Below are 21045 nucleotides of genomic sequence, written 5' to 3' on the forward strand. Positions count from 1 at the left end.
TTTATTTTTCACAAAAATCTATCTGGGAGAATCACATCATTAAACTAATGATTTGCGTGGCTTAACTTTTCTGTAGGTTTTGTAAGAATTCCACATTTATCCATACTTCTCCCTACAATTTTTCTTAAATTTCACCTATGGCAAAATTTGATCTGAGATTTTTTGGTAGCATTGCCTGTTCAGCTTGCACATGTCTGTCACTTCTCTGTGCCCTGTACCAAGGCAATGTAGTGCAGCCTGGGTAAACAGCCTTACGTTCTTTCTCAATCACATTTCACCAGAGATAGTTTAGTGTGTGCCTGTTTTCCTCTTCAGAGTTAGAATGTAGTATATAGTGTTAGTTCTTTAGTTAGTTTGTAGGATTCTTAGTACTTTATAGTTGTTGGAACTGTTATTCCTTTTTTCTTGGGGGAATTTTTTGTTTTGTTTTTTCCCTTACTGAGATATCAGGTGTTTTTTCTTGTATCTGGGATGCCAGGCTCACCAGATTTTAAACTGTGCCTCTTCTGTTGAAAAGTGATTCCCATCAGCGTTGAGGGTTTTCAGCATATTGCTTGGGATACTTGCATATCCCCAGCAAGTGGAATATTTGTATTTGTTTTAAGGGAAGATCCCACAAAAACAGGGAGATTTAAGTGTAGTGTGTTAGGGATGGAGAAAGCCTTAAGACTGACTTCGGATCTGGGAACAGGAAACTCCCTGAACAGGAGCCCTCTGCTTCCGTTAATGTCCTGTCTACATTGAGATCATGATCATGAGAGCTTCTAAGGTGCAAGCAGCATTGAGAATCCTGGTCTCTGATACTCTCTATCAGCAAGGTACCTATAATTGCTTCATTGGTTCCAAGAGTTTCCCACTCAAAGACTAAGGACAGGGGGCAGATAAGTGAAGAAGAACGGGAAGTTCTTTCTCAAAGAAGATTCAGAAACCAGAGACCTCAGGGCCCTGTGAGGTGTGCTGTTGAGGTTCTAAGTACTTTGGGTACTATGAAGCACTCTAAGACTTCATCTAAGTCCCATACCTTGCCGATAAAGGGTACGGTATCAAAGACTATTACTGTGGCTGCCATGAGATCCTGTTCTAGTAAGAGAGCAGCCTCACTGGAATCTGCAGTACCCTCAGACCCATGATCAACACCTCGGACAGTGACATCGAGAACAACTTCAGTGCCCATACCACATTCTGTTGTGCTCCAAGTGCCCTCATGAGTCGCCCCTCTTTGCGACTTCCGGACATCTTTTGGTACTGAGAGCTGCTCAGTCACCAGCTGTGCATGTTGTATTGAGATGCACTACTTCCCAATTTCTACCATTCAGAAAGAACTCTTGTAACTTTCTTTACAATATGTAGAAGAGCATTTGTAGTCAGACTCTGACCTTTCTGTTCAAGGCTTTCCAGTTTATCTGCTCAAATAATAGTATTTGCTCAAGGAGATGTTATTCTCTGCGGATTGAAGGAAGACAGGATACAAGTTCTCTACCTATTAATACTTGGGATCATCAGCAATGACTACCTCCCTTTGGCCTTATTGGGACCCATGGGCAGTGTACTGTCTGCGGTTTTCAGGGTCCCTGATTCAGTCTCATAAGGAGCATAGAAGACCTCATTTTCCAGTACCTTCCATCCCTCCGCTCTATGCTGAATCAGCAGAGGAGACCTTTGTGGAGCAAGGGGCAAAGGTGGACAAGGAGGTCACGCACCATACAAATATCTCTTCTTCATCTCCTGATTAGGCAGCAATGCTTCCATCATCACCATTAGTTGATGACTTTCAGCAGTTCCAGGACCTGCTGAAGCAGATGGTGAACATGCTACAAATTCCCCTGGAAGAAATCCAGGATTCCTATCACTAGCTTCTGGACATATTACATATTTCTTCTTCAGCGCTGGTGCAACTGCCAATTTAATGAAGTTCTCCTTGAGCCAGCCAAGACCACAGGGCCAAATTCCAGCAGCAGCACGCCCTACCTGCAAGAGAGCCAATTAAAAAATACTACACCTGGGCCAGGGATCCAGAGTTTTTGTTTACACCTGACACCAAATTCTCTGGTCATGGACGCTGTTAATGCAAGGTGTGGACAGCATATTCCTAAAGTTACCCCATAGAACAAGGACCAAAAGTGTCTGGACCATTTTGGTTATAAAAGCGCCTCTTTGGTGACACTACATATTAGGATCACGAAATGCTGATGTCGAAATACGGCTTCCTGAATAACCAGAAGTTTAATGCTGTTATTGACATTAACCACAGGAACATCAAGATCAGTTTAGTGCCATAATTAGGGCTGTCAAATGATTAAAAAATTAATTATGATTAATCGTGTGATTAAAAAAATAATTTTGCTATTAATTGTGCAATTAAAGAGAGAATAGAATATCATTTATTTAAATATATTTTGGATGTTTTCTACTTTTTCAAATATTGATTTCATTTGCCACATAGAATACAAAGTGTTAAGTGCTCACTTTATTATAATTTTTATTACAAATATTTATACAGTAAAAAAACAAAAGAAATAGTATTTTTCAATTCACCTAATACAAATAATGTAGTGCAATCCCTTTATCGTGAAAGTTGAATTTACAAATGTAGAATTATGTACAAAAAAATAACTACACTCAAAAATAAAACAATGTAAAATTTTAGAGCCTGCATGTCCATTCAGTCCTACTTTGTGTTCAGCCGTTGCTGAGACAAACAAGTTTGTTTATATTTACAGGAGATAATGGTGCCCGCTATTTGTTTACATTGTTACCTGAAAGTGACAACAGGTGTTTTCATGGCACAGTTGTAGCTGGCATCGCAAGATATTTACGTGCCAGATGCCCTAAAGATTCATATGTCCCTTCATGCTTCAATTATCCTTCCAGAGGACATGCATCCATGCCAACGACGGGTTCTGCTTAATAATGATCCAGAACAGTGCAGATCGATGCATATTCATTTTCATCGTCTGAGTCCGAAGCTACCAGCAGAAAGTTGTTTTGTTGTTTTTTTTGTTGTTTTTTTTTCTTATTTTGGGGGTGGGAGGGGGGATGTTCGGGTTCTGTAGTTTCCACCTTGGAGTGTTGCTGTTTTAAGACTTCTGAAAGCATGCTCCACACCTCATCACTCTCAGATTTTGGAAGGCACTTCAGAGTCTTAAATCTTGGATTGAGTGCTGTAGCTGTCTTTATAAATCTCACATTCGTACCTTCTTTGCGTTTTTTGTCAAATCTGCTGTGAAAATGTTTTTAAAATGAACAGCATGTGCTGGGTCATCATCCAAGACTGCTATAACATGAAATATATGGCAGAATGCAGGTAAAATAGAGATATACGTTCTCCCCCAAGGAGTGCACTCACAAATTTTATTAACGCATTTTTTTTAAACGAGCATCATCAGCATGGAAGCATGTCCTCTGGAATGCTGTCCGAAGCATGAAGGGCCGTACGAATGTTTAGTTTATCTGGCATGTAAATTCCTTGCAGTGCCGGCTACAAAAGTGGCATGTAAATGCCTGTTCTCACTTTCAGGTGACATAATAAGAAGCAGGCAGCATTATGTCCTGTAAATGTAAACAAACTTGTCTGTCTTTGCAATTGGCTGAACAAGAAGTATGGCTGAGGGCTTGTAGGCTCTAAAGTTTTATATTGTTTTGGGTTTTTTTGATTTCAGTTATGTAACCAAAAAAAAACCAAACCCTACATTTGTAAGTTACACTTTCATGATAAAGATATTGCATTATAGTACTTATATGAGGTGAATTGAAAACACTCTTTATCATTTTTACGATGCAAAGATTTGTAATAAAAATAATGTAAAATGAGCACTGTAAACTTTGTATTCTGTGTTATAATTGAAATCAATATATTTTAAAATGTAGAAAAGCATCCAAAAATATCTAATAAATTTCTATTGGTATTCCATTGTTTAACAGTGCAATTAGTTACGATTAATTTTTTTGAATTAATCATGTGAGTTAACTCCAATTAATTGACAGCCTGAGCCATAATTAAAAAGGAGGATCAGCTTTTGGTGAAGATGTCTTTGCAGGCTTCACTGGATGTGGCCAACATTTCAGCCAGGGCTATTTTCCCTACGCAATAATAATGAGAGGAGCTTCCTGGCTTCAGTTGTCTGGTTTCCAGCACGAGGTATAATCGACCATTGAGGAGTTACCATTTAATGGCCACAAGCTCTTCAAGGATTTCAAAGATGACTGACTTCATACCCTAAAAGACTCTAGGGCTACACTCAGATTCTTGGGGGATATACATCCATGTAAAAGTACATTCACAAGGTCTCAATCTGCAGGAAGATCCCATCTAGCTCAATTTTTACCTTTTGTAGACTATCTGAACCACCTGCAATATGGGGTTGAGAGTCTCTAAAAAAAAAAACAAAAAAACATGACAACTACTGTGACTGCTTCATCCCAGCCATCAGCATCTTCCAAGCTCCGGTTTTTATGGTTTGGTTGAGAGTCTGAACCACTCGATAAGAGTTTCTCGGCTGCAGCAGTGTATCCCTTTTCCGTATGTTGGACATAGCCTGCCTGCATGCCCTCCCCCTCAGAGAGAGAGAGAGAGAGAGAGTGTGTGTGTGTGTGTGTGTAGAGAGAGAGAGATATCTCTAATATATATACCAGCATGTGTGGGAGACTAGGACATCAAACAAATGGATTTTGGAAGCCCTTCTGGTTATACCATCCAGTTTCTCCATCCTACCCTCCCATCCCTCTTCAGGGACCCCTCTCACAGTCAGTTGGAGAGAGAGATGATCACATTGACCCTAAGTCTAGGGGCCACAGAACCAGTTCCACTTCAACACAAAGGTTAAGTATTTTTTGATAGTCAAGAGAAACAGATGTTGGCAGCCAATATTAGATCTCAGACAACTGAAGAAGAATGTCCGATATCTGAAATTCAGAATAGTCTCTCTAGCAGCTATAATTCCCTCCCTGAAGTCAGAGGACTGGCTCTCAGCCTCAAAGATGCTTAGTTCCATGTAGCAATTTAGCCCTTTTATGAAAGATTTCTTCATTTCATAGTTGTTCACGATCACTACCAATACCAGATCCTACCCTTTGGCTTTTCTTCCACCCCAAGGGTTTTCTCAAAAATTATGATGGTTGTAGCTGTCCACCTCCGTTGTTTAGGAATAACAATTTTTCTCTACCTCAACCACTGGATTCTCAAAGGATGGTCTTATCAGGAGGTGCTGTTGGCAGTTAAAACAACAACTTTACTTTTCCACAGTTTAGGCCTACAAACAAATGTGGAGACATTGGCCTTGACCCCTACACCGTGAATATTTTTTAGAGGCGCGTTTCTGGATTTGATGATGACTTATCCTCCCTCCCAACAGATTCCTTGCTCCAAAGAACCTTATCCAAAGAATGCAGCACAGTCTTCAAGTCTCTTTGTGTTTTTATAACACAGAACACTAGATTATATCTTTGTTTCCAGGTGTGGCTCAGGATATTTTACATACCCAACAGACACAATCTGAAGAAACAGGTGTCTATACCAAGCTGGGTTCAACAGTCACTCACCTGGTAGAAGGATCCTTCCAGGGTTTGTGCAGGAACCCCATTAATCCAGAATCCCCATTCTGTCATAACATTGGACCCTTCTCCCTTGAGATGGGGAGCACATTTGGGTCATCTCCCAGGCCAGGGCAAATGCTCACAACAAGAACAGTGCTTGCACATCAATCAGCTGGAATTGAGGGCAGTTAGAAATGTATATCCACCAACACCATTGCTTTAAAGGTTGTCAACAAGATCAAGCAGGACCAAGTCAGGGTAATTTTGAATGCACCAACTTGGCCAAGACAAGTTTGGTTTCCTTAACTTATCAGACTCACCTCTGATCCTCTGTGGCAACTCTTGCTTGATTCTTGACTTTCTCAGTGTGGATCAAACACTTCACCCAAATCTGAATGTTCTGCAACTCCAAGCATAGTGTCTCAATGGTTCTTGGAACTAAAAGCGTCATGTTCATTGGGAGTATAATTTGTGGTGGTAAATATCAGGAAAATCTACAAGATAATCTTACCTCCAGAAATGGAGCAGATACCATCTTTGGTGTAACTGCCATCATCTTTCGTATGTCTAGTCATCTCTTTCTTGGATTACCTGTTGGAATTGAAGACATTGGTCTCTGTATGTGAGTTCCACCAAGGTTTTGTTAGTATCAATAATAGCTGTTCATTTATCAATAGAAGGTTTCTCAGTTTTCGCACATCCAGCCACAAAGAGGTTTCATTAAAGATCTTATGAATCTTTTTCTGATGATTAGAGATCTTACTCTGCTTTGGGATCTCAAATTTTGACTAACTGTGTGCTCTCTGTTACATTTGTCTATGAAAGCAGCCTTTTTGGTGGGCAATTCTTCTGCTTTAAACTTTGGGGAAAATGGGGCTGTAATGGCAGGCCCTTCATTTACTGTGTTGTCCAGGGAGAAAGTATCATTAAACCCAATCCAAATTTTTTACCTAAGGTTTCTTGTGAGTTTCACATTAACCAAACTATTCACGTTTCAGTTTTTTTTACTAAGCCTCATAACTATACAGCAAGCCACCTTCCTTCCAAACACTAGATGTTAAGAAAGCATTAGCCTTTTACTTGAGCAGAACCAAGCCATTCAGGAAGTCCCTTAGACTTCCCCACCTCTATTGCAGATAGGTCTAAGGGATCCAGTATCTTCATGCAGAGAGACTATAAATGGATCTCTGAATACATTAGCACCTTTTGTGGCTTGGCTGATGCTCAACCTTCTGTATGAGTGACTGCACATTCCACTAGATCAGTCTACATCTGTAGCCCTGTTCATGGATGTTTGCAGAAATCTGCAGAGCTGCAGCATGGACTTCACTACAGACTTTTTTTCTATCATTGTGCTTTGGTTCACGCTGCTAGATCAGATGCTGCATTAGGCAATGCAGACCTCTCTTCAGTGCTGGACTCTGTTCTGTATCTCCCACTTCGTTAAGGGGTTGCTGTGGTGAAGACATCTGAAGTGGAGTACTCACAGGGACACTACTCGAAGGAGAGGTCTTGTGCTGTAATTGGAGTTCTTTGAGATGTCTATCTGTGTGGGTGCTCTACTACCCATCATTCTTCCCTCGCACTTCAGAGTTTCTCTGTGGGACTTCGTCGTAGAGAAGAAACTGAGGGTCATTTGCCCATGTGGCCATATGTAGCCTCAGTATGGGACACAAGCAGGGCTTAAATTCTTATAGATTATTTCCCAGAGCCCTGCTTACTCCTCCGCAACATGCTATAAAAACTCCCAGGTCGTTGAAAATATTTACCGGAACTCTGCTCTGGACAGCTCTGGCTGAATTTGGACCTGGACACAAGGATATATAGGGCACATGTGCAAGCTGAATGCGCACTGCTACCAAATAGCTTTGATCAAAGGCTTAGGGTGCATGCACACCTAAAGTGGAGCACCCACAGGGAGCTCTAGTTATTACACAAGATGAGTAACCTTTCCTTCTTCTCTAATGACCTAGAAGGAACAGAGCACAGCTGTCAGTTTCACTTCCTTGTTCCTTGTTACCCCACCAAGCAGGGCCGGCTTTAGGAATTGCGGGGCCCAATTCAAACAATTTCGACAGGGCCCCGGCAGGGATGACTTAAAAAGAAAAAACACATGTAAAAAACCACGTGGGGCTTGTGCTCACCGGGCAGTGCTCTGAGTCTTTGGCGGCACTCCAGCGGTGGGTCCTTCACTTGCTCCAGGTCTTCAGTGGCACTGAAGGATCCGCCGCCGAAGTGCTGCCGAAGACCCAGAGCAAGCGAAGAACCCGCTGCCAAAGACCTGAAGCGCCGCCAGGTGGGTAAAAATTAAAAAAGCGCCTCTAGGCAGGGAAGGGATTCTCACTAGGCGCAGGACCCTCTTAGGAGCGGGGCCCGATTCGGGGGAATTGGTGGAATAGGCTTAAAGCCGGCCCTGCCACAAAGGAAGTACTATGTGCAGAAGCATGGGTGCAGTTCTCTGCTAGATGGTGAAAGAGAGACAAATGAAGGGGGAGAAAGGAAGCTAGTACAGTGGTAGAGTAAGTTTGGGACCAAATTGTCCCTTGTTCCCTAGCCCATTAGAAGTTTGAGAGTACTGGGGAGGCAGCACACATGGCCCAGTAGGGAGAAGAGTTTTTTGTCAATCTCTAATGGTCCCCCTTCAGTTCTGATGAGTTCCAGGTGGAGCAGTGTCCAGCCTTCCTCAGGGGTGATTATAGTAGAGCTTTTGAGGTGCTATCAGGAAAACACGAGTCACAGACATGAAATGAAACCAGTAAGGAGTTTGCATTGTGGTGTAGGATAGTCCAGTGAACTAGTATGCTCAAGAGACAGTTTGCTATTCCTGCCTCTGCTTGTGTATACCTTCTCCTTATCACTCCTCGTGGGCTGGCATTGACTGAGAGTATGTTGAAGAAAACATGCCCTGGTGTGGGGCAGAGTGCACACCTTAACACAAGTACTTGAAAAAGTCTTGGAGCGCTCTGTAATAAAATAATATAAACATTAATTATTAAGAACAAATAAATGCTGCCATAAACATATTTCTTTTCAATTCTGGCACCAGTTGGCGATCTGAAATAGTAGAAGGAAGTTTATTCTACAATTAGGGCATAATTATTATGAATTCTTGCTCTGTCTATCAGAATGTTGTGATAAGGGAAGGGTAATTAAACTAACCATTTGGAATGTAAGGGAACACTAGGGATGTATTAAGTGAAAGCCAGTCAATCTGGAATTCTTACTTAAAATGTATGTTAAAAAAGCTTTGATATTGATCTAGAAGTTTACTGGGAATCACTGTTAACTTTTAAAGCTCAGGGAGATGTGACTAGAGCGGTGCAAATATCCAATTTTTCATTTCCTGACGAAAAAGTCTGGGAGGAAGAAAAATTATTTTGGTTTGAAGTGAAGCGAAAAAGAGGTGGTTTTAAAAAATAAAATATAATAAAATAAAAAAAAAATTTCAGCTAACCCTAAAAGAAAAAAAACCCACCCTAGTTTTGTGTCAAACTAAACATTTATTTCCAAGTATCTTAAAAAATACAACTGAAGCACAATAAGAAATAAAATGTAATTTTTAAACAAAGTTGAAACATTCAATTTTGAAAATGTTTCAACTTGTCTGGATTATTTTTTCTACTGAAACAGTTTGGTGAATTTAACATGACATTGTGAAATCTTTTGGTTGACCTGAGTCTGAATTTTTTGGTGAAAGAGTTTCATGTGAAAAATTTTGCCCAGCTCTAATTGTGACTTTCTTATACTTGTTAGGATATGTGCTTCTGTGTTCTGGACAAGTAGCATCCTTCATATTTATGTGAAGAGATACCGGATAATAGAGAATTATGCTAGTTGAACCTACCTGTGCCTTAAGCATATATCAGCAGCTATAAGTGGCTTGTCTTGGGCAGTGGTCATTACCTGGCATTATTTTTCAGATGGTAAAACAAACTCTCAATAGTAGACCTACAGATAAGAAATCTAATCCAATGATAAATATGATGATAGAATGACATCTGAGATCACAGTAGCATCACCAGTTGAAATTACCCTGGCCAAAGTATGGCTCAGTTGCTGCTTTGAGCCTTTTAATAAAAATCTGTCTTGTCTGTTTCATTTAATAAAATTGAGAAATCCATTGCTTTGTCTCTCATAAAAAAAAAAAAAAAGCCATACCAGAGTGCCCTCCACACAGCAATGAGTGCAATTCATATGTCTTTAAAATGGAAACAAGTAGAAATGAAAAGCAAGCGCAACTTGATCTGTAGGGGACACCATGTTATAGAGAAATGAATTGTGAATTAAACTAACCAGTGAAACTGTTGCTGGGTGATGCAATAAATAGATTCAAGCTGTGTCAGAGTGGACTCTGACTCATGCAATTCTTTTTACCTGTTTAATCCTGTCACACGATGTTGAAATGTCTGGTGACAGTAAGAGTGGAAAAGTACGAGTCAGTAACAATTTCCATAATGTGCATTCTTCAAAAGCCTGATTTAAAACATTTTTAATAAATCAAATTCAGACTTTAAATAAGTCTCTTTTAATAGTGAGGGTAATAAAACATTGGAATATCTTGTTGTGGAAAGTGGTGGATTCTCTAACAGTTGATGCTTTTCAGTAAAGATTATCCTTCAACATGCAGTATTTCAACCAGAAGTTATGGGCTGGTTACAGAATTAGTGGCCTGTATTATGCAGCAGGTCAGACTAGATGATCTGCTGTTGACTTCGATGGGCGGTAGCTGCTTTAATAGTAAATTCTAATTTATCTTCTTATATTTTCAGCCAGGTTTCCAAAACCAGGGTGTTGTGTACAAATGATTCTGTCCTATTCACAGCTGTCAGTAGTAATACAAGGTCAAATCTTAATTTCAATGCCTCGATAATATGATGGTGTGGATTATATAAATGCCATTAGCTATTTTTAGTGGGGGTTTGAATGGGACATTATAGTTGAAAGACTATTGGAACTGTGTTGCATTTAATAAATATTTTATTTTACTTTAATTTTTTATCAGTTGTTCCTGATGTGCTATAATTTTGCATCCAAATCACAGGTGTATCGAAATTTAAGAAATCTCGAAAAGTCACTTTGGAGCCCCCAAAACCTGCAAGTCTGGAGCAGGTTCCGGAGGAGCCATTGGATCTCATACCCCCTCTAGTTGTTGACCATGACAGATTAAAGGTAATGGGACTGAGAACTAAAATTAGTAATTACCACTACCAACCCTTTTCAAACACCATGGAAGATAATTTTATACTCTATACAGAAAATTGTGAAGACCCAACTTCCCTTATTTTATACTGCAAAAAGTATAATCTTTTCTGTCAGCATTATCATTTGAAGATTTTCTTTATCCAGCAATTTTTATTTAATTAGTGACCACATAACAAAATTGTTAACTACTCATTTGTATCTTACTGCTGTATCTGCAGATACAGTAATAAATATACATATAAAATCTTTTTAATAATTATGGTATAACAGTCCATTATGCAGTAATAAGGGTTGATGATGTAGTTGTGTTGATTGCTGGAGTTAATATCTGCTCTTTTCCCGACCCCCCATCAAGTTTGTTTTTGGTTTTTTTGGTAGGCATTACAACAAAGGAGAGTTTTTTAAGAAGGGCTTTAAATGTTTACAGAGAGCTTCTCCCAAGTGTGAATGTTTTCCATGAGTGTAGTAATTAGAGAATCTCTGCATACTGAAACAAATGTAAAGAAGATCTCTAAGAGTTATCTGCTCTTAAGATTGTTGACAGCAGTTATATTATTTACATACTGAACCATGTTCTTGTTCGGAATATAAAATATCCTTCTAGCACATTTGTGCTTTGTCCACAAACAATTAAATGTAATAATTAGTCTCAAACAGATTTCAAGAATGAATATATGAAAAACTTGATTTTTTATTTGTGTTATGTTTTTCCTCTTAACAGAAGCTACTGGATTTGTTGGTGAAGAGAAGTAACAACCTGACTGTTGACCAACTTGAGAGGCTGTACTCACTCCTTAGTCAGTGCATCTATCGGCATCGTAAAGATTATGACAAATCACAACTTGTAGAGGTAATGTTTTACAATTTCTCTTGTTTCTCATCTGAGTTTTGCAATAGAATTTGGGTAGCAATATTTCTGTATTAACTGGTGCACATTTGAAATCCTCTTGTGAAAACTGTATTAACAACTAAAGATAAAAAGAAACTTGGTGCAATAGAGGCTTAAGGAATACAGTGACCATTAGTTTCTGATATGACCCAATCCCCCTATCTTTCCCCTGCAAACAATCAGACCCATCCTGGCGTGTCTCTGTTTCTGTCTCATTAAATGCGATCTTAAAGAACATAAAGGATGCAAATGACAAAATCCATAAAATTCAAATATAAGACTGGAGAAGTAGTAGGAACTCATTCTCTAGAGGCAAAATACTTGTGGCACTTTAGAGACTAACAAATTTATTGAGCATAAGCTTTCATGGGCTACACCCCACTTCATCAGATGCTTAGAATGGAACATATAGTAAGGAGCTATATATACACATACAGAGAACATGAAAAGGTGGGAGTTGCCCTACCAACTCTAAGAGGCTAATTAATTAAGATGAGCAACTATCAGCAGGGGAAATAAAACTTTTGTAGTGATAATGACAAGAAGGTGTGAGGATACTTAATGTGGGGAAATAGATTCAATATGTGTAATGGCTCAGCCATTCCCAGTCTCTATTCAAGTCTAAATTGATGGTATCTAGTTTCCATATTAATTCAAGTTCAACAGTTTCTAGTTGGAATCTGGTTTTGAAATTTTTCTGTTGCAAGGTTGCCAGCTTTAAGTCTGTTACTGAGTGACTAGAGAGGTTGAAGTGTTGGCAGTCTTGCAACAGAAAAGCTTCAAAAACAAAAACTGTCTATGAGCCAGTTGTCTCTGTCACTGGCATCCTTCGCCGTAGAAATGTTTGCATTTCAGAAGCCCTATATCTGAAGAGTCTGTAAAGTACTTTGAGACTTTTGAGTAAGCATAGTGTTTTAATAATGTAAAGTGCAATTAGGGCTTAAATATCTTCCTTTAAAAAGGCTTTTCAGACTGAAGAACATGTTTTTTTTGCTATAGTCCAGGTATCGGCAACCTTTGGCACTTGGCCCATGAGGGAAATCAGCTGGCAGGCCAGGACTGTTTGTTTACCTGCAGTGTCCGCGAGTTCAGCCAATCACAGCTTCCACTGGCCGCGGTTTGCCGTTCTAGACTAATGGGGGTTGCGGGAAGCCGCAGCCAGCACATCTCTCGGCCTACGCTGCGTGCCAAAGGTTGCCAATCCCTGCTATAGTCCATTTATAAGATTAGGTTTTAAAAAATACTGGATTCATTTCTAACCACTGGACAGTATATGGTTTTTATGAAACCTTACATTTTTGTATGATGTGGAAAAAACTACTACTTTTCAGTGGTCACGTTTCAGATAAATGATTGGCCTTAAATCAACAAACAGAAGTATTGCTTGGCAGCAGCTCTGCTCCACCCCTCAGCCTTCCTCATTTAGTAATACATGCAGGGTGCATCAGCTGAAGTCTGATCTTAATATACCTGCATCTTTCCGTTAACCATCAACTAGGAAAACTAATTTAAGAAGCATTAATGCAGAAAACAGCTCTCATTTATTGTTTTCCATCCACTAGCAGAAATGGTTAACAGAATTGTCTATTTTCTTATATTTGTTCAGGTTTAAAAGAAAATCACAGTAGATCTGATTATATAACACTAATTTTATTTCTGTTGCTATATATTTATATATAATTAATGCTTGGTTTCTCTTGCAGGAAATGGAAAGAACAGTTCATATGTTTGAAACATTCCTGTGATCTCTTTTGAAATGGGTGGGTTTATCCTCTTAAACTGCTCATGGGAGAGCAGTCTTCTGAGCCATTCGATTTCCAGTTGCACCAAGTATGTGCAGAGCCTTGGTCTTAAGTGCTTGCTCTCTTTCTTTCTGTTAAATTTGGTGCTATTGTCTCAGGTACATGAAACCAACCAGCCTACAAAAACCAAACAGAACTTCAGACAGTTGTATCTAATATAAATAAAGAATACAACACCACAACTTGGAGATTTTTGGTGCTACAGAAACGGCTCTCATTTCTGCTCCTGTTCTCTCTACATGCGTTATCGTTTGGGAAACTTCAGACACAGTAGAGCAGACCAGCAAACACACAACCTGGATAGAGCAGATCTAACTAGGTTGAATTTTTTTAAATGGACAACTTTTTAAATTTTCCTTTTCAGTTTTTTTTTCTTGTTCTCTGGGGTAATGGACAGAAACCTGTTTCAAAGATGGCAGTAATGCATTGTGGTAGGGAACTTTAGTAACTGGATGTACAGTAATTTGAAAATGAGGCTCTCTAGAACTGCCTTTAATGTGCCTTTTTAGTCAATTGAGAAAGATAAGGCTATTCAAATGGTTGGACCTGTAGCAAATGGCAGAGTTAAAAAGTTGTCTTCAGAATGAAGAACTCCAAAAGGATGATTTGCATTTCCTCATCATTGAATGGCAACCAGTATTATGATTCTAAAATGCCTGTCTTACTCTACATAACTAAACTAAGACACACTGAAAAAAGCAACACAACTTTACCAAAACAGTGAAATTCTTTTATTCTATTGGTATATTTGTTATAGAAATAAACTACACAGTGAAACTCTTGTATGTTGCTGAAAACAAAGTGAAGAGAATATTCATTAAGGGGGCTGTTCTTTTTTCCCACGATTCTATTTATTTGTTGTCCATTTTGAGTTCTTAGAAACAAAAGATGTTTAATTCTGGCAGGTTTCTTTCTAAAGTTTTGTTTTTATGAAAGCTGAGACTTGCTGAATGGACATAGAAAGGAGAGACAGTTAGCCAAAAGTCCTGGACCCCTAGCTCACTGTAAGTACAATTTAATCCAGACTCCACACCTGGGGCCATGTATGGTAGTATTAACGTAGTGTGGGGGGAACGATATTTTATATGATCATTGGCCGTTTGTCGACCTCTGAACTGGGGTGTGTGGATTGCAGTTCTCTATAGCTGAATAGTGAGTGTATCAGTAGTTCAAAACTTTCCTTTCTGGAAATTGGAGACACACAATCTAGGCAGTTGCAAGTGGCAAGGATGTTGCAGTAAAAGTCTTATCACAGGCTCAGTGTTAAAACATTATCTGGGCTGATTTGTTTCAGACAAATAGGTAGAAAATGTTGTAGACAGGTTGGCTGGTGTTACCTTGTGTTACCGTTCGTTATAACTGTTATATGTAGCTGCAGGAGCGTCTTTCCAAAATAGGCAACACGTGTTTTGTTTTTAATTAGAGAAAACAGTCTTGGACTACTGCAGAGATACTGAGCTACCTCAGCTTTTTCTATTTTAGTTACCAACAGTGTTTTCGGAGAACTGTAACACTCTCTGCTACCGTTTACATGCTGAAGCTAAGGTACTTGTCTCCATGTCTTTGGCTAGGAGTAGTATGCCGCTGCAGAAAAACAAACATGGGCCTTGGGCTACTGCAGTAATCCAAAGTACTTCTTTGTATTTTATGTTTAAGCCTTCTAATTCTAGTTTGACCTTTTTCTCCCCCAAAATGCCACTTGTTTTCTTAATATCTAAGAGAAAAAAGTTTGAAGGCTTAGTATGCATCTAGTCATACTATTCTAAATGCAACTCATGTAGAAACACTGTATATTTTGGTGAGAAAGTGCGATTAAAAACAAACAACCCAACAAAAACCCCATATTTCAAACAAGGTGTTCTTTGCTCTCTCAAATTTGATTATGGGGATTTTTTTCATGTTTCCTTTAGTATTTATTACCATCATTCCTGTTTCATATATTTTGCAGTCTGGTACATTAATAACAATTTTGTGTTTTGATGGAAATTGTTACAAATTTTAAGATTTGATTAAATAAAATGTAGCAGATTTTTTTGTAGCAAGTTTCTGGTAAAAGGGATTTTTGCAAGTCTCAGGTTCTTGCTGCAGATTTTTTTTTTTTTTAAATATTTATTCCAGTTTCATTTGTTCAGAGAAGTATTTGTTCAGGTAGTAGCAGGACTTGTGAAAGGTAAAACTGCATACATTTTTAACATGTTGCTAAATTTGTATGAATTAAACAAACAATTAAGTTTTTAGTCATCAGTGAGTTTGACAAGCAAATATAAGCTCACGCCTAGCATTAAAGCTCGCGCCTAGCATTAAAATGCTTCCAACAGGTCAGTTCTTTTTAAAATAACTTTTAATAGTAATTAAAAGTCGATACAGAAACTGAAAGGTGCAACTTTGTTAACTGAGGAGCTGCACTTCAATATTTTAGGTCGTTTGAAAAGAAATAGCCGATCTAAATATGTTTTTCTTGGGTAAAATTATACCTGCCTTTCTGGCCCAAATAATCACATTACTACATCAGTTTTTTTTTCCTTTACAGATGCCTGGTGGGTATAGAGTTAAAGCAGCTGTTAATCTATCCATGTGGTCTAAACTTGTTTACTGTTTGTGTATCTTTAATTTTTGTTTTGACATATAGCACGGGCAAGACTTTGTACAAATCGACCTCTGTTCCTCATTTTCTGATGTGAAAATTGCAAATAAACTCCTGTGCAAGGCCTTGTTCTTGAATCAGTAAAATGTGGCAGAGCCAGGTGGAGGTAAACTTTGTGGGCCATTGGGACTGTATTGGAGGTAGTGGAACTGTTCTAGGGTGAAGTTGATGGCTGTGGAGTTAATAGTATTTGCAAGCTTGAATCTCACCTGTGATTAATTTTTGTTTGTTTTGTCTCCTTTTGTATTGTTGTTTTTTTCTCATATGCCAATGTATTTATAGGATTACTGGGTTTTTTGTATTCTCTTGTCTTCCCATTTTTTTGATTAAGTTGATGGGTCAGCTCTGGCTTTTACATTCGATATATTGAGTGTCAGGTCCTGCAGCTGATAGTCATTTTATTTTATTGTTTGTAATCACAACATAAGCTTGAATTTGGGCTTGTACCTGCATCTTGTGTATCTTGTACATTGGGTTATTTAGACATCGGGGAGTCCTATTGTTTGGTTAATGTATGTCTACTTTGTAGATTAAGTAGACTTCTTTCATCAACTATGGTATATTTTGGATTCTATAGTTTTATTCAGAATTGTGTTAAAATTGATGTTTTGCATTTTAACTTCATTTTACATTAGTTTGAAGTAAGTTATTTAATTTTTGAACTTCTGGAAATTTTGAACATTTTACTGTAATTTGTAATATAACTGCTGTGAAATACTTGAATAAAGATGACAAGAAAAACATGGCTTTAGTTCCATTAAAAATGTTCTTGCATTTCAATGAAATGGTAATCTCCTAACTGAATGTCAGCCCTTTTCAAGCCAGAGATTTCACTGATGATTCAGTAGGCATAATTTAATTTTGGGATCTCACTGATCGGTTGTTTAGGCAGTTTAGTCATCAACTTTGCTCTCAATGTTTGCCTGTTAAAGGAAAACATCCACTTTTAATTTTGGCTAACTATTTGAAATTTGCAGTGTGCAGTGTGGATTATAATTAAATAACTTCAAGAAGAAAAATCTCCCTACTGTTAGGAAATGAGCTAAGTTAAATTGTAGGATAATGGCAAGTGGGTAGTACTGCTTTGCTGTAGATTAGCATCAAAGTGGGACCATTGATTTCTTTTCTCTTGCAGTCCTTTCCCAGCTGAACTTTCTTCTTTCTATGTAATGAACATTTTTCACTCCTCCAAATTGTTCTAACATTTTGGATTGGTTCAGTTCTTTTAAAGCTAAAATTCTAACTCAACCCAGGTTACAGATACGCTTCTAGCAGACTCCAAGGTTATTTTTAGAAATCCAAGCTGAAGTACAAATTGGGACAAAGTGTCAATATAGAGATTATGTAAATCAAGGGTTACCCAGACTTTGCCCGACGGCCATATGTGCCATTTACCTGGAGATAGAAGGCTGTGTGTAATTTGTATAACCTGCAGTTCTTTAGGATTAAGCATAATTGTAGGAATTGGCATACTGAATTTTTGATCCTGTTCCCCTTTTTGGCCTTGTGTTTTGGAACTACAAAGTTCCTGGGCATGTGAAGAGGATGTGGGGTAAGAAGGTTGGTAACATCTTATTTCAGGTCTGATTCTCCCATTCTGCTTTTATACACTGACCCAATAGCTTAGATAGATTCCAAGTGCCACTCTTTTGGCAAACAGTAACCTCAGGGGGATCAGAATAGAGAGTCAACCAGTTGGAGGTACACTCAGGTCCTACAACAGGAGCGGGCAAACTTTTTGCCCTGAGGGCTGCATCGGGTTTCGTAAATTGTATGGAGGGCCATGACCCCCTCCCCTAACCGGCCCTCCATACAATTTACGAAACCCGATGCGGCCCTCAGGGCAAAAAGTTTGCCTGCTCCTATCCCCCCGACACCTCCTATCTGCCCCCCCTCCCAGACTCCTGCCCTATCCAACCCCCCCATTCCCTGATGGCCCCTCTGGGAACCTTGCCCCATCCAACTCCTCCTCTCATTCCTGACGGCCCCCCTGGGACCTCTGCCCCATCCAACCACCCCTTTTACCTGTCCCTTGACTGCCCCTGGAACTCCTGCCCCTGACTGCCCCCTGTCACCCCATCCAACCCCCCCTCCTTCCTCACTGCCCCCCCAAAACCCTTGCCCCCATTCAACCCCATTTCCCCCAGACCACCTTCCACACCCCTGCCCCCTGACCACCACCCTGAATTCCCCTGCACTCTATCCAACCCCCCCTGCTCCCTGCCCCCTTACCGCGCTGCCTGGAGCACCGGTGGCTGGCAGTGCTACAGCTGCGCCACCTGGCTGAAGCTGGGCAATGCTGCCACCACCACACACCACAGAGCACTGGTCAGGCCGGGCTCTGCAGCTGCGCTGCCCCAGGATCTCACAGCCCTGTTGTCCAGCGCTTTGCGCCAGCGGCGGAGCAAGCGAGCTGAGTCTGTGGGGGAGAAGGGACAGCAGGGGAGGGGCCAGGTGCTAGCGTGCTGGGCCAGGAACTCAGGGCCTAGGCAGGATGGTCATAGTTTGTAGTGTAGTTTGCCCACCTCTGTCCTACAACATGTTTGTGTCTGCTTCTCTGTGTAAAAGGAATGAAACTTGTGCCTTGCTGATGTGAGCACAGCTCTTGATATTACATTTGTTAAACTACATTTGTTTTACCTGGTGACTCCATGACTAAAGAGCACTGAGAATTTTTGTCTCCTCTACTTCACTGTGACTGAAATCACAAATGTCTGTCCTGAGTAGATCTTGCAATTAAGACTGATGGCAGTTCTGTGGCCTGCAATGTGTAGGAGGTTGGACTAGATGATCATGATGGTTCCCTTCTGACCTCAACACCTATGAGTCTAAGTTCTATGTATACACTTCCACGTTTGAGAGGGCAGAATAATTTGAGGTCAGTTTGGGGTTTACCTCTTGACATTAGCCTTTTAAACTACTATCTAATGGATAGGTGTCCATAAAAACAGTCATTCAGCACAGAGGGATGCAATTGGACATTCTCTTGAACTGGATATGGTTCACGTGGGACTGCAAGTGCAATTCATTGCTCCAAGAACTATCCATATATAACCTGATGGCTGTCTCAAACTGTGTTCTGTTGGAGGGCTTGTGATCTGGAGCACGTACTGGTGCTGCTGGATTCTATTCCCAGTTCTTTTGTCTTACCTATCTGCGAAGCAGGGATATCATCTGCCTCATAGGCCAATTGTCAGATGTAATAAATGTTTGTAAAGTGCTTTGATATCTTTGGATGAATGATGCTTCGGAAGCAGTAGCTTGGTTGTGACTGTCATAGTTGCGTTATAAAATGATTCCATTAAAACCCTGTTGGCTCATGTGAATATTTGACTAGTATAAACTGTTTGGGCTCAAGTTTTCCATGCTTGGTCTCTTGAGTGAAGTTCTTTGGAAAATATGAGCAAAGTCTGACCCTTGGCACTGCATGCAGTATCTTCACCATTTCCTCCTTCAAATCCTTCTATAAACCTTACTTATTACAAGAGGCATATAACCTCTGTTCATGAAATGTTAACTAAACAGGCAATGGTTTAAAAAACAAAATTACTCAGCTAAAATAATGAAAATGACCGTATACGTGTGAGCTTCTGCTCTTCTTCCTTCTATAAGCTATCTGTTTAGATTGCAGACTCTTCAGGGCAGAGACCTGAATTTTAAACTTGGACTAGCATCCTCCAGTGTGCAGCATACTGGATAACATTTAGGAGATTACTGGCTGAAAACTGTATACTGAGCAGGCACAATAGGTAATTTTCTTGGTGAAAACTGTAGTCCCTTTGAATCAAAGCAAATGGGATTTTACACCTTAAGTCTACAGTTATGTACCTGCATAGCCTAATTAAACCCATATCCACAGGGCAGATTAAGTGTGTTCAGGGCTCTGGACACATCCCCTATAAATGTCCATAGTCTGGCCCTGCAAGGAGCCCAAACCCTCCTTGATTTGGCAGTTGCAGGATCATCCACAGCAGAGCTGGCTGCTGGCTTGGCAGGGGACTGGCATCACTCTTTTTGTGGCAGACTGGCCCTTCCCTGGAGCCTGATGCTCTGTCTTTAGGTGGGGTGTGGTCTATCTCCATGAAGAGAGAGTTTAGCAGTCAGCTATAAGAGCAACAGATGGGGAGAGGGAGCGCAAGTTTAGCAGTCAGCTATAAGAGCAACAGATGGGGAGAGGGAGCGCAAGAGCGTGTATGTGTGTGTCCTGCTGATATCACCCCAGCAAGTACTATGATAGGATGGCACCAGCAAGGGCTCTCCTAACTCCCACTACAATCCTGTTGTGTTGACAGACACCCTACCCCTACCCAGGATCAAATGTCTCTGTTAAGGTGAATGGGGCAGTTCACACCTGTTGCAGCCATTGTTTCAAGCTGTCTACAGACTCAGGAGAGGCTTGGATAGACTCAAGTAATATTCTGAAGAGTTTCTTTACAACTGTGAAGTCTAGGTGGGGGGAAATTTTTATTTGTAATGAAGGCTGAGATTGTGTTCTCCTGTGACTCCAGCAGTTGGGTCCCTGGGCATCTGTCTATTGAGTCTAGGCCTTCATCTAGCCCTGCACATAAACTGATATAAAAGGAATTTACGAGATCTGGAAGCGAAATAGTTGCTGAGCAAGAAGTTTGTAAACTGGTGAAGTGGAATACCTCACTTTTTTTCTTTTGTTTAAAACTAACCAAAACCTCAATACATCATTGTGGGTGCACAATTAAAATAGGAAAGAATCAGGAAATTAGTTTCAACAGCTGTTAATCCAGCCACTGTTGCATTTCTACATATATGATTTTTTGTTAACTTATATTAAATAATATATTTATGCTCACTTAAACTGGACACTTTCCAAGGAGTCTCTGTTTCAGCTCAGCCCAATAACAGTGAATGGGAATGACCACTGCTAAATTCCAGTTACAGTGCAGCCACCTTTGAATAATGCCATACCTTTAAATAATACTTTAATAGTGGGGAAATTCTAG

The 21045-nt window shown here is 39.9% G+C and overlaps 1 protein-coding gene across 1 annotated transcript in view; it reads left to right on the plus strand.

The window, feature by feature from the left end:
* ATAD2B (ATPase family AAA domain containing 2B) overlaps positions 1 to 16814 on the plus strand; it is a 155089-nt gene extending 138275 nt beyond the window's left edge. Inside the window, exons 26-28 of the mRNA XM_075063634.1 lie at positions 10574 to 10701; positions 11456 to 11584; positions 13327 to 16814. Of these exons, the coding sequence (XP_074919735.1) occupies positions 10574 to 10701; positions 11456 to 11584; positions 13327 to 13368 (299 nt within the window). The 3' untranslated portion in view covers positions 13369 to 16814. The remainder of the gene's footprint in view (positions 1 to 10573; positions 10702 to 11455; positions 11585 to 13326) is intronic.
* The last annotated feature ends 4231 nt before the right edge of the window (positions 16815 to 21045 follow it).

The sequence above is a fragment of the Chelonoidis abingdonii genome, chromosome 3 (genome assembly GCF_003597395.2).
Source record: "Chelonoidis abingdonii isolate Lonesome George chromosome 3, CheloAbing_2.0, whole genome shotgun sequence".
Classification (NCBI taxonomy): domain Eukaryota; kingdom Metazoa; phylum Chordata; order Testudines; family Testudinidae; genus Chelonoidis; species Chelonoidis abingdonii.